The 12,180-nt window shown below is 44.6% G+C and overlaps 1 protein-coding gene across 1 annotated transcript in view; it reads left to right on the top strand.

Moving 5' to 3' along the window:
• The window catches only part of Wdfy4 (WDFY family member 4), a 277,867-nt gene that overhangs the window by 250,434 nt on the left and 15,253 nt on the right, over positions 1–12,180 (top strand). Inside the window, exons 54-55 of the mRNA XM_027947941.3 lie at positions 8,822–9,034; positions 11,972–12,119. Of these exons, the coding sequence (XP_027803742.3) occupies positions 8,822–9,034; positions 11,972–12,119 (361 nt within the window). The remainder of the gene's footprint in view (positions 1–8,821; positions 9,035–11,971; positions 12,120–12,180) is intronic.

Genomic DNA, 12,180 nt, shown 5'->3' with positions numbered 1-12,180 from the left:
TGTCCTCTATTCTGTACCATTGGTCCACCCGCCTGTTTTGGTACCAGTGCCATGCTGTTTTTGTTACTATTGCTCTGTAGTATAGTTTGAAGTCTGGTTTCGCTATACCGCCTGATTCACACTTCCTGCTTAGCATTGTTTTTGCTATTCTGGGTCTTTTATTTTTCCATATGAATTTCATGATTGCTTTCTCTATTTCTACAAGAAATGCCGTTGGGATTTTGATTGGCATTGCATTAAACCTATAGAGAACTTTTGGTAATATCGCCATTTTGATGATGTTAGTTCTGCCTATCCATGAACAGGGTATATTTTTCCATCTTCTAAGATCTTCTTCTATTTCTCTCTTTAGGGTTCTGTAGTTTTCATTGTATAAGTCTTTCACCTCTTTTGTAAGGTTGATTCCCAAGTATTTTATTTTTTTTGAAGATATTTTGAATGGAGTGGTTGTCCTCATTTCCATTTCAGAGGATTTGTCGCTGATATACAGGAATGCCTTTGATTTATGCGTGTTGATTTTATATCCTGCCACTTTGCTGAATTCATTTATTAGCTCTAATAGTTTCTTTGTAGAGCCTTTTGGGTCTGCTAGGTATAGAATCATATCATCTGCAAATAGTGATAATTTAAGTTCTTCTTTTCCTATTTTGATGCCTTTAATTTCTTTCGTCTGTCTAATTGCTCTGGCCAGTGTTTCAAGAACTATGTTGAACAGAAGTGGAGAGATAGGGCATCCCTGTCTAGTTCCAGATTTTAGAGGGAATGCCTTCAGTTTTTCTCCATTCAGAGTGATGCTAGCCTGAGGCTTAGCATAGATTGCTTTTACAATATTGAGGTATGTTCCTGTTATCCCTAGTTTTTCTAGAGTTTTGAACATAAAGGGATGCTGTACTTTGTCAAATGCTTTTTCCGCATCTATCGAGATGATCATATGGTTCTTATTTTTAAGTCTATTGATGTGGTGAATAACATTTATTGATTTCCGTATATTGAACCAGCCTTGCATCCCTGGGATGAATCCTACTTGATCATGGTGTACAATTTTTTTGATATGTTTTTGTATCCGATTCGCCAGAATTTTATTGAGGATTTTTGCATCTAGGTTCATTAGAGATATTGGTCTGTAGTTTTCTTTCTTTGAAGTGTCTTTGTCTGGTTTAGGTATCAGGGTGATGTTGGCCTCATAGAATGAATTTGGAAGTTCTCCCTCCTTTTCTATTTCCTGAAGTAGCTTGAAAAGTATTGGTATTAGTTCTTCTTTAAAGGTTTTGTAAAATTCTGCTGTATACCCATCTGGACCTGGGCTTTTCTTAGTTGGAAGTCTTTTTATGGTTTCTTCTATTTCCTCAATTGATATTGGTCTGTTTAGGTTTTCTATATCCTCCTGACTCAATCTGGGCAGATCATATGACTTAAGAAATTTATCTATGCCTTCACTATCTTCTAATTTGTTGGAGTATAAGGATTCAAAATAGTTTTTGATTATCTTCTGTATTTCTGAAGTGTCTGTTGTGATATTGCCTTTTTCATCCCGTATGCTAGTAATTTGAGTTCTCTCTCTTCTTCTCTTCGCTAGCATCGCTAAGGGTCTGTCGATTTTGTTTATTTTTTCAAAGAACCAACTTTTAGTTTTGTCAATTTTTTCAATTGTTTCTTTTGTTTCGATTTCATTAATTTCAGCTCTGATTTTAATTATTTCTTGCCTTCTACTTCTTTTGCTGTTGTTTTGCTCTTCTTTTTCAAGGATTTTGAGATGAAGTATGAGATCATTTATTTGTTGGTTTTTTCTTTTTTTAAGGAATGAACTCCAAGCAATGAATTTTCCTCTTAGAACTGCTTTCAATGTGTCCCATAGATTCCGATATGTTGTGTCTGTGTTTTCATTTATCTCTAAGAATTTTTTAATTTCCTTCTTGATATCTTCTATAACCCATTGATCATTCAGTAACCTATTGTTCATTCTCCAAGTGATGTATGCTTTTTCCTTCCTTCTTTTATCGTTGATTTTCAGTTTCATTCCATTATGATCAGATAAGATGCATGGTATTATCTCTACTCCTTTATATTGTCTAAGAGTTGCCCTGTGACATAATATATGATCTATTTTTGAGAAGGATCCATGTGCTGCTGAGAAAAAACTGTAACTGCTTGATGTTGGGTGGTATATTCTATATATGTCAATTAGGTTTAGGTTATTAATAGTGTTATTGAGTTCTATAGTTTCCTTATTCAACTTTTGTTTGGAAGATCTGTCCAGTGGCGAGAGAGGTGTGTTGAAGTCTCCCATGATTATGGTATGGTGATCTATTAGACTCTTGAACTTGAGAAGAGTTTGTTTGACGAACATAGCTGCACCATTGTTTGGGGCATAAATATTTATGATTGTTATGTCTTGTTGGTGTATGGTTCCCTTAAGCAGTATGTAGTGTCCCTCTTTATCTCTTTTGATTAACTTTGGCTTGAAATCGATTTTATTTGATATGAGTATGGACACTCCTGCTTGTTTCCGAAGTCCATATGAGTGATATGATTTTTCCCAACCTTTCACCTTCAGCCTATGTATGTCTTTTCCTATCAAATGCGTCTCCTGTAGGCAGCATATTGTTGGGTCTTGTTTTGTGATCCATTCTACTAGCCTGTGTCTCTTAATTGGTGAGTTTAAGCCATTAACATTTAGGGTTATTATTGAGATATGGGTTGTTCTTCCAGCCATATTTGTTTATTTCTGTTACTAAACATGGTTTGTTTTCCTCTTTGATTATTCCCCCCCCCCTTTACTGTCCTACCTCCCACTGTTGGTTTTCATTGTTATTTTCCATTTCCTCTTCCTGTAATGCTTTGGCGAGGATGTTTTGAAGAGATGGTTTTCTAGCTGCGAATTCTTTAAACTTTTGTTTATCGTGGAAGGTTTTAATTTCATCCTCCATCCTGAAGCTTAATTTCGCTGGATACACAATTCTTGGTTGGAACCCATTTTCTTTCAGTGTTTGAAATATGTTATTCCAGGATCTTCTAGCTTTCAGAGTCTGTGTTGACAGATCAGCTGTTATCCTGATTGGCTTACCCCTAAATGTAATCTGCTTCCTTTCTCTTGTAGCTTTTAAAATTCTCTCCTTATTCTGTATGTTGGGCATCTTCATTATGATGTGTCTAGGTGTGGATCTCTTATGATTTTGCACATTCGGCGTCCTGTAGGCTTCTAGGATTTGGGGTTCTGTCTCATTCTTCAAGTCTGGGAAGTTTTCTTGTATTATTTCATTGAATAGACTTCTCATTCCTTTGGTTTGGAGCTCTGTACCTTCCTGTATCCCAATGACTCTTAAGTTTGGTCTCTTAATGTTATCCCATATTTCTTGGATGTTCTGCTCATGGTTTCTTAACAGTCTTGCTGAGCTGTCTATGTTCTTTTCCAGTTGAAATACTTTGTCTTCATTGTCTGATGTTCTATCTTCTAAGTGTTCTACTCTGCTGGTAGTATTCTCCATTGAGTTTTTAAGTTGGTTTATTGCTTCCTGCATTTCTAGGATTTCTGTTTGTTTGTTTTTTATAACCTCTATCTCCCTGTATAGTTGATCCTTTGCTTCCTGGATTTGTTTGCGTAATTCGTTGTCGAAGTGATCTTTCATTGTCTGATTTTGCTGTTTAATGTCTTCCTTGATACTCCAGATCATCTGAAGCATGTATATCCTGAATTCTTTATCCGACATTCCATCTGCTGCAGCTGTTACCTCTTCTAAAGTTGCGTTGACCTGCATTGCTTGTGGTCCTTTCTTTCCTTGTCTTTTCATACTGCTTGCGTATCTTTCCTGCAGGTGCGGGCGGTGGCTGTGCTCTCTCCTTATTCCAATTGGGGTGTCGTGGCTACCACGCCGGCAGGTCACTGGGCCTGTTCTGGGAGCTGGCGGCGGCTCTGTTCTGCCCCTACTCCAATTGGGGTGACGAGTGTACCACGCCGGCAGGCCACCGGGCCTGATCCGCCGGTCGGTTGCAGGTTTGCCTACCCTGCAGGCGCGGGCGGCGGCTCTACTCTGCCCCTACTGCAAATGGGGTGACGTGTCTGTCGTACCGGCAGGCCACTGGGCCTGTCCCGCTGGTCGGTCGCAGATCTGCCCACCTTTCGGGCACGGGTGGAGGCTCTGCTCTGCCCCTACTCCAATTAGGGTGTCATGGCTACCCCGCCTGCAGGACGCTGGGCCTGTTCCTGGCACGGGCGGCGACTCTGCTCTGCCACTACTCCAATTAGGGTGGTGTTTGTACCACGCCGGCAGGCTCCTGGGCCTGATCCGCCGGTCTGTTGTAGGTCTGCCTACCTTGGAGGTGCGGGCGGCGGATCTGCCCTGCCCCTCCTACCACGCCTGCGGACTCCTGGGCCTGATCTGCAGGTTGATCACTGGTCTGCTCACCCTGCGGGCACGGGTGGCAGTTCCGCTCCGCCCCCACTCCAATTGGGGTCACGTGACCACCACACCGGCAGGGCCTGATCCGGGCGTGGGAGAAGGATCTGCTCTGCCCCTACTCCAGTTGGGGTGACGTGTGTACCACACTGGCAGGCCACTGGGCCTGACCCGCCAGGCTGACACAGGTCTGTTTACCTTGCAAGCGCGAACCGCGGCTCTGCCCTGCCCCTCCTACCACGCCCATGTACCACTGGGTCGCGGGTCTGCCCACCTTGTGGTTGCGGGTGGCGGCTCCGCTCCGCCCCCTCTCCAATTGGGGTCACGCGATCACCACGCTGGCGAGCCGCTGGGCCTGCTCCGGGCGCTGGCGGCGGCCCGGCTCCTTCCCTCTGGCTCGACGACAAATTGAGGAGACTTGGGTGACTGTGCCTCACCCCCCCTACCAGGAGACCAACTGCTTATGTCACCACTGGTATTGATGAAGTTCCCTCCTCCGCCGCTTTCTGCAGACGTCAGATCTCTGCCATGTTGGTATCCTATGCGAATGGCAGCATTTCGTTCCCCTTGCCGGGCAACCAAAGCACTGGGTGAGTCCTGACTGGCCCTCAGCAGGACCCGGACCGAGAAGCAGTTTCCGCGGGCTCCTAGCCCCGGGCCAGGGAAGTTCCGGGAGCCGGAACTCGGCCACTCCGTGCTCGGTGTAAGCTCCTATAAATGTAAGCTCCAAGAAGCAGTCCCCGCGGGCTCAGTTCCGGGAGCCGGAACTCGGCCGCCCCGCGCTGGGTATTCACTCCGATAAGATCAGGTTCTAAGAAGCACCCAGGCGCTGAGCCCTAGCAATCTGTCTGCAAGCCGCAGGCGAATTGCAGCTTGAAATTACCTGTTCTATGGCTGAATGAGCTGCGGTCAGTCGAAAACAGCGGTGGTGACGTCAGTTTACCAACATGGTGGCTGCTGGCCTCCTCTGTGGTCTGACCGGTGTGGAGAACCGAGATGGACCGCTTCCTTCCCCCGTCTCGAACCCAGAATTCAGCCCTGAGTACGGTGCTTGCGCGGCTGGCAGAAACTGCAGCGCTGTAACCCTGCGTCTCTATCCCAGACTTTAGCCGCGGGGCGATTTGCTGAATAAGCAGTGTTACCCTCCGTGCGACAAACCTCTCGCGTTTGAGTCCCCGTAGCCGATCCTCGTGCGATGGAAATCCTTCCTCCAGGTTCCGGAGCACCCCACTATTGCTGGAAATTCCTAACAAAATATCCTTTAGCCGTCCTGACTTGTCATACTCCCACACAGTGAAGCAGCACACAGGGACAATGCACTCCCCTCGCCGCCATCTTCCTTCCCCAGGAAGGACTTATTTTGCCTCACAGTTTCAAAGGTTTCAGTCCATGGTCGGTTGGCTCTCTTGTTTTGGGGCCTGTGATGAGGCAAAATATCATGGTGGGAAGAGAATGATGGATCAAATCTGCTTATCTATATGTTTTGATAAGTGTTCTGTGGTTGTTTTGATTATTTTCAAATTCATGATCAAGTGCATTTTTCCCTAGGAATGTATAGTTGATTCAACACACAGAAATTAATAAGTGTAATTCATCAAATAGACTTAAAGAAAAGAACAACAGGATTATCTGAATAAATTAAAAAAAAAACATTTTAAAGAATACAACCTCCATGCATGCTAAAAACAACAATAACAAAAACCTAGGGATAGAAGGAACATACATCAACATTGTACAAAATATGTACATCAGAATCAAGGCCAACATCATTCTAAATAGAGAAATGATAAAAAGGGAAAGAAAAAAAATGGGGCTTGGGTTCCAATATCTCCTTCAGGGACCCACTCCCCATGATCTAGCTTCCTTCCTCTAGGCCCTATCTTCTAAAGGTTCAGTCACTTCTCTATAGTGCCAGTCCAGGGCCAAGCTTTTAATAACTGAACCTATGGGTTGAACTATAACAAGGAGCGTCATGACTGCATGACTTTGGGTGGAGTAGAAGCAAAATCATTGGAGGGGAGAGCTTAAGGGCCAGAGAGGCCAGAGAGTGCAGTCCCTGAGGGTGATGACAGATCTTGGAGAAGAAGCGATGGTATAGCCAGGAGTGACATTTTCAGTGAATGAGAAGAGCAGACAAGTGGGTAGATGGCAGCAGTGAGGCTGAGGAGGAGGTAGAAATGATCTCAGAAAGCATAGAGGACAGATTTCTTTCTTTCTTTTTTAACAAGAAGGCAGAGGAACAAGGGTCTTGACATGGCTATGGGGATTGAGGAAAACACCAGCCCCAACTCCTGGCTTCCAAACTTATGGGATGTGTTTAGCAAGTGTCTACCACTCTGGCTTGCTGACGGGGACCTGATGGGTTAAGAGAAAGCCTGATGGGTTAAGGAAAGGAAGTGGAGGAATGGTCCAGAAGAGCTTAGGATATGAAAATGTGTTGGTTATGAAGTGGCAGGAAAAGGGCCAAGGCTGGTGCCATTCCCTCAGGTACATAGTCATTCTGTTGCAGTCCCAGCAAGTGCTTTAGTGCAAACATTTACAGAAGGCCCTGAGGTGGGCTCCAGGTCTAGGAGTACCATGCCTTTCATCAAGGCTCATATGGCATCACTCAAGTGTGAGCTTCTGGGCTTCAAAGCCACTTGATCAAATACCTCAGAGAAATTAAGCTGGTACAAGTGCCCCAGCTTCCCTAGGCCCAGGTGGAGGGATGCATGTGCTCCCAAGAGGACCAAGGAAATGAGATGAAAATCTTTGAGTTCCAGGGCTGCAGCCCCAAAGGACTGCACTCAGCAGAAAGGTGTCAACTCTCCAGTGGACTGGGATATCCAAATGCTGGGCACATATCCTCTTGCTTATAGGTAGCAACTTCTAAGAAATATTACCAACCTGGGTTTCCTAATCTGAGCTAGCACCATCCATCAAGGCTGCACCCATGAAGGATCCAGTATGCTTGTCTGCTGTGCTGAATTACTTGGACTGTTAAACATTACTTAGTTATAGTTAGATGTTGCTGGCTTCCAGTGGGAGCTGTGTACCTGAGCAGGATGAGGTTTAGCTCCCACTTAGAGGCTTTAAACTCCATGGCTGAGTCTGAAACATCTCCTGTCCTCCCAGATGGGGACAGTGAGGCTGCATATGGACAGAATGGTCCTCAGGTCGTCACACTTGCCCCTTGGGTACATAAGTAGGACATTCATTGTCACTTTCATGCCCAAGGCTGGACAGAAATGCCCCATGAAGAAAACTTACATTCTTGGGGGCCTACCTGCATCAAAAGGGTAGATTCTATTATTTCCCTCTCAGGGATGATTTAGTAAGGTCCCCTCAACCAGATGTCAATGACTTCTCAGTATTTGTATGAAGTGAGATCTTCTCAGTGAAACTGAATATCCCCTGGAGGGGAGTGGGTCTGAGGCATGAAAGTTGAAGTTTGGATAGCAAAATCAAAAACTATATAATGGGCTGGGTGCAGTAGCATTTGCCTGTAATCCAAGTGACTCAGGAGGCTAAGATAAGAGGAATGCATATTCAAAGCCAGCCTCAACAATTTAGTGAGACCTCTGAAATTTAGTGAGACCCTATTTCAAAATAAAATTTGATAAAAGACTGCAGATATAGATAAGTGGTAAAGTGTCCCTGGATCCAATCCCTAATACCACACACACACACACACACACACACACACACACACACACACAAACACACAGACATACACATTACCATGCCCAAGAACTGCTGAAATTATCCCTACCAGCAAGAGGTGGTCTCTTAATGGGAAGAGAAAACACAGATAAATCCAAGCCGTTGCCTGACACCTCGCAGGTGCTCAGTGTAATCACCTCACCACATGGAGCTCACTTTGCTCCAAACACAGAGACAATTTAATCCTCACATTAACCTTGGAAGAAAGTACAATTACTGTCCATCCTACAGATGAAGAAACTGAGGAACAGAGATATTCAGAAATGTGTGAGTGGCAATGCTCACTTCAGTCCACTCCAGAGCATGTTCTCCAAATCACTACACTTGGTCTCAACCTCTTGACGATCCCTCGTCAGAATCAACTTTCTGTATTTAGATCTCAGCAGGACCTCAGAACATCATTCTGCCTGGTCTCTTCCAAGTAGATGTCACTTGCAGACCTACACCACATGGATGTTCTGAATGGCATGGTTATCATCTGAAGTGGATGATCTGGGGTGACGGGAACAGTCAGATCTGATTTGCCATAAACTGTAAGCAGGAACCAGCTTCCCTGGGGTGGTTGGCTCATCTGCCTGCTTCCTACTCATTAAGGCTGGGAGACACCAGCCATCTCTCCTGTGCAGAATAAGCATCCTGAAGCACGTGTATCTTCCCGTCTGTGCAGAGGGTGCATGAGTCCATGAGAGGGCTGGGTTTTCACATTTTCTGGGTTTTGATTCCAGGCTCTGGAAAGTGACTTTGTCAGTGCCCACCTCCATCATTGGATAGATCTCATTTTTGGATACAAGCAGCAGGGACCAGCTGCAGTGGAGGCAATTAATACCTTCCACCCCTACTTCTATGGAGACAGAGTGGACCTCAGCAGCATCAGTGACCCTCTGATCAAGAGCACCATCCTGGGCTTTGTCAGCAACTTTGGACAAGTTCCCAAACAGGTACTGCAGATTATGCATTTGTTTTGCTTTCTCAGAAGAGTATGCACCATGTGGGCTTGGGAGAGAGAGTGAGCACATTCTCTCCTGCGGTAGGAGCAAGGGAGAGGACTGGAGGGAAAAAATGGTCCCTAGTCATCTTTCTGTGCATTCAATATCAGGGCTTACCCCTCGGTTTCCTTCTGATGTAGATGAAGATGATGACATTGTTAATGATAATGGGTGAAGGTTACATCCTTCTGTGATGCTAGTGACAGACACTATGATTGATTCATTATACTTCTTTTTTTTTATCAATATCTACCCTTCAGGATAATTATTTCTGATGAGTTAAGACATCAAGTACATGAAAGTGTATGAAATGTGACCAGCACTTAACAAATGTTAATTGTGTGATTATATCATTGTATCCTCTCATAAGCTCTGTATATAAAAAGTGTTTTATTATGGATCAGGAAACTGAGGCTCAGAGAAAATAAATAACTCACTTATATTGGATTGTACCATCACTGAGAAATAGAGGTAGAGCCCTGGGTAGATACATCATGTGGGTAGGTAGGTGCAAAGCATGGGTGATATTGCCACTGTTGTAAAAACATCTACCTTCCACCTGCCGGGGCCTGGTGAACTTCAATGTTCTCACCTGGGCCTTTGGCTCTGTTGGCTCCATTTCCCACTGGGATATCTGCTTAGCAACATGACCTATTTATGAAACACAGGCAAGAAAAGTGCTTATTTAACTGACCCCATCCCTATTGATCCACAAACTGGTTCTGTGTGATGTTTTGTTTCATCTCTGGTCAGAGCCCTGGCCCCACAGGCTGGGGGCATCACCTGGATAGTCAGCAACTATCCTGGGAAATGAGTGCCTAAACCCGGCCAATTCAGGACAGTCCTGCTCAATAGCCTTCCCTGCATGAACCATGAAGGCTGGCTGAACTCCTCTTGGAGCTTGTGCAAAACTAACAATATCTTTTCCACCTGTCCCTTTATGGCTTATATGCATTTGCTCAACTCCCAGGTATGGGGGACATGACAGGGGCATGAGGTGACTTGGAGATTAGATGGCACATACAATGTTTGCAGTTTTTTGGAAAGGGGAGGATTTTAGGAAACTCAGTGGCCTAACGGTTTTGTTTGTAAGATTTTAAAAATATATAATAATACAGAAAAAGCAATGAAATACTTCCAAGTAGGCACCACCATCCAACTGGGTCCAGTTTTATGCACTTGCAGCCTTGTACATATGCACAGATACTTTCCCATCAGTATAATCATGAAGTATATACAGTTTTATATTCTTATTTTATGTAGTGATATAGGATACTCATATCCTTATCTGAAATACTTTGGTGCAGAAGTATTTTAGATTTTAGTTTGTTTGTTTGTTTTAATGTTTGCATAAACTTTTCCTGTTGAGCATCCCTAATTCAAAAACCTGAAATTTGAAATGCTTCAAAGTCTAAAATGTCTTGAGCATCATGTGAGCACTCACAAGATTTGGAACTTCAGAGCATTTCAGATTTTTTATTTTTGGAATAGAAATGTTTAACCTATATATCCATATGAGCTTTTAAAAATATTTCTAGCTGGGCATGGTGGCATACACCTGTAAATCCCAGCAGCTCAGGAGACTGAGGCAGGAGGATTACAAATTCAATGCCAGCCTCAGCGAAACCAAGACACTATGCAACTCAGTGAGACATTGTGTCTAAATAAAATACAAAATAGAGCTGGGGATGTGGCTCAGTGGCCCCTGAGTTCAATCCCTATTACCCCCACTCCCCCCAAAATACTTCTAAGTAATCATTAGAATGAGAATTCCCGAGCTATCCCAGTCTTTTAAACAAGATTAAAGTGCTTGAGATCACACACTCTTCCGTCTAGGCACCGTGTCTACTAAAGCTGTTGCAGAGAACAGAAACCCAGTCTGTGGACACATTAGTCATTCTGTGTGAGAAAGAATGTGCACTACAAAATGCTCCTTGAAAAGCCATTGTTTTGATTTGTGTTTGAATTGATCACCAACACAGCTTTACTAGATTTTTTAGCATTTGACCAAGGGCTGAGCCAATGCTTCTCTGAAACTCCCAACTGCCCATTAAACTTGACCTCTGTCCCCACTTCTGTGCCTGGTGAGGACCAGCTCCCACCCTGGTTCTTTCCAGTGTGGTGTCTGGCAGATGTTTCCTTCTGGGAATGCAGGATGCAGATGGCTGGAGAAAGCAGCCTTGCAGGAGCCCAGCCAGGGAGGGCAGCTGGAGAGCCAGAGCTGGCTGTAGATGCACACGCTGCTCCAGCAGGAAGGAACGGGCCAGACAGTGCAGCCTTGCACTTAACCTTTTTCCAAAATGTCCAAAAAGTTTGGCATTGGGGACAGTGTGATGGCAGAGATCTGGAGAAAATGAGAATAAGAAAGTCCACTAGCAAGGTTTGACTGTGCTCTTTGGAATATTTGAATAGGTACATTCAAGAATTCTGTGTTGATAGTTGGATGAATGAGGCTGCAAAGAGCTTGTAAGGGAGGAAAGAAAAACAATAAAAACCTGAGAAAAAGCCCAAGCAAATAAAGGGAGCCCTGTGATCAAGGGAGGGACAGGGTGTCCTGTTAACTCCAGGGTGTGAGAGGCAGCTCTCTTGGAGACCAGGGCCTTAACAAGGTTAGCCTTTGCCCAGGCATTTTGGGGAAGAAGAGATTTGGTAGCTAGGAGGGCTAGCTCTGGGACCTTGAGAAAGTCTGCCCCTCTCTGAACTCCAAGCCCTTCATCTTGCAACATTTGAGGGTCAGATAAGAGGGTTCCATTTATGCTCTAGCTCCTTGAAGAGAAAGCCCAGTCCTGACAGTACCCAGATCAAGGCACAGCTGTAGTGTGCATAGGGAAAGCTCCTCCTCTGGACATCTGTTCCCTAATGACCTGTGCAATATATGTGCCTCTCTAGCTCTTTAGTAAACCCCACCCAGCCAGGACCACCACGGGGAAGCCGTCACCTGGGAAGGATGTCTCCACGCCTGCCAGCCTGCCTAGCCACTCTCAGTCCTTTCTCTACAGCCTACAGTCACTGAGACCCTCCCAAGTCACAGTCAAAGGTGATTACCTACCCCTGCTTGTTCTTTACCCTGTCCCAAGGTAGTCCTTTCAGAGACTGGG

The sequence above is a fragment of the Marmota flaviventris genome, chromosome 4, assembly GCF_047511675.1.
Source record: "Marmota flaviventris isolate mMarFla1 chromosome 4, mMarFla1.hap1, whole genome shotgun sequence".
Taxonomy (NCBI): Eukaryota; Metazoa; Chordata; class Mammalia; order Rodentia; family Sciuridae; genus Marmota; species Marmota flaviventris.
Note: the sequence above shows the minus strand (reverse complement) of the source record. Positions and strands in the feature narration are given on the sequence as shown.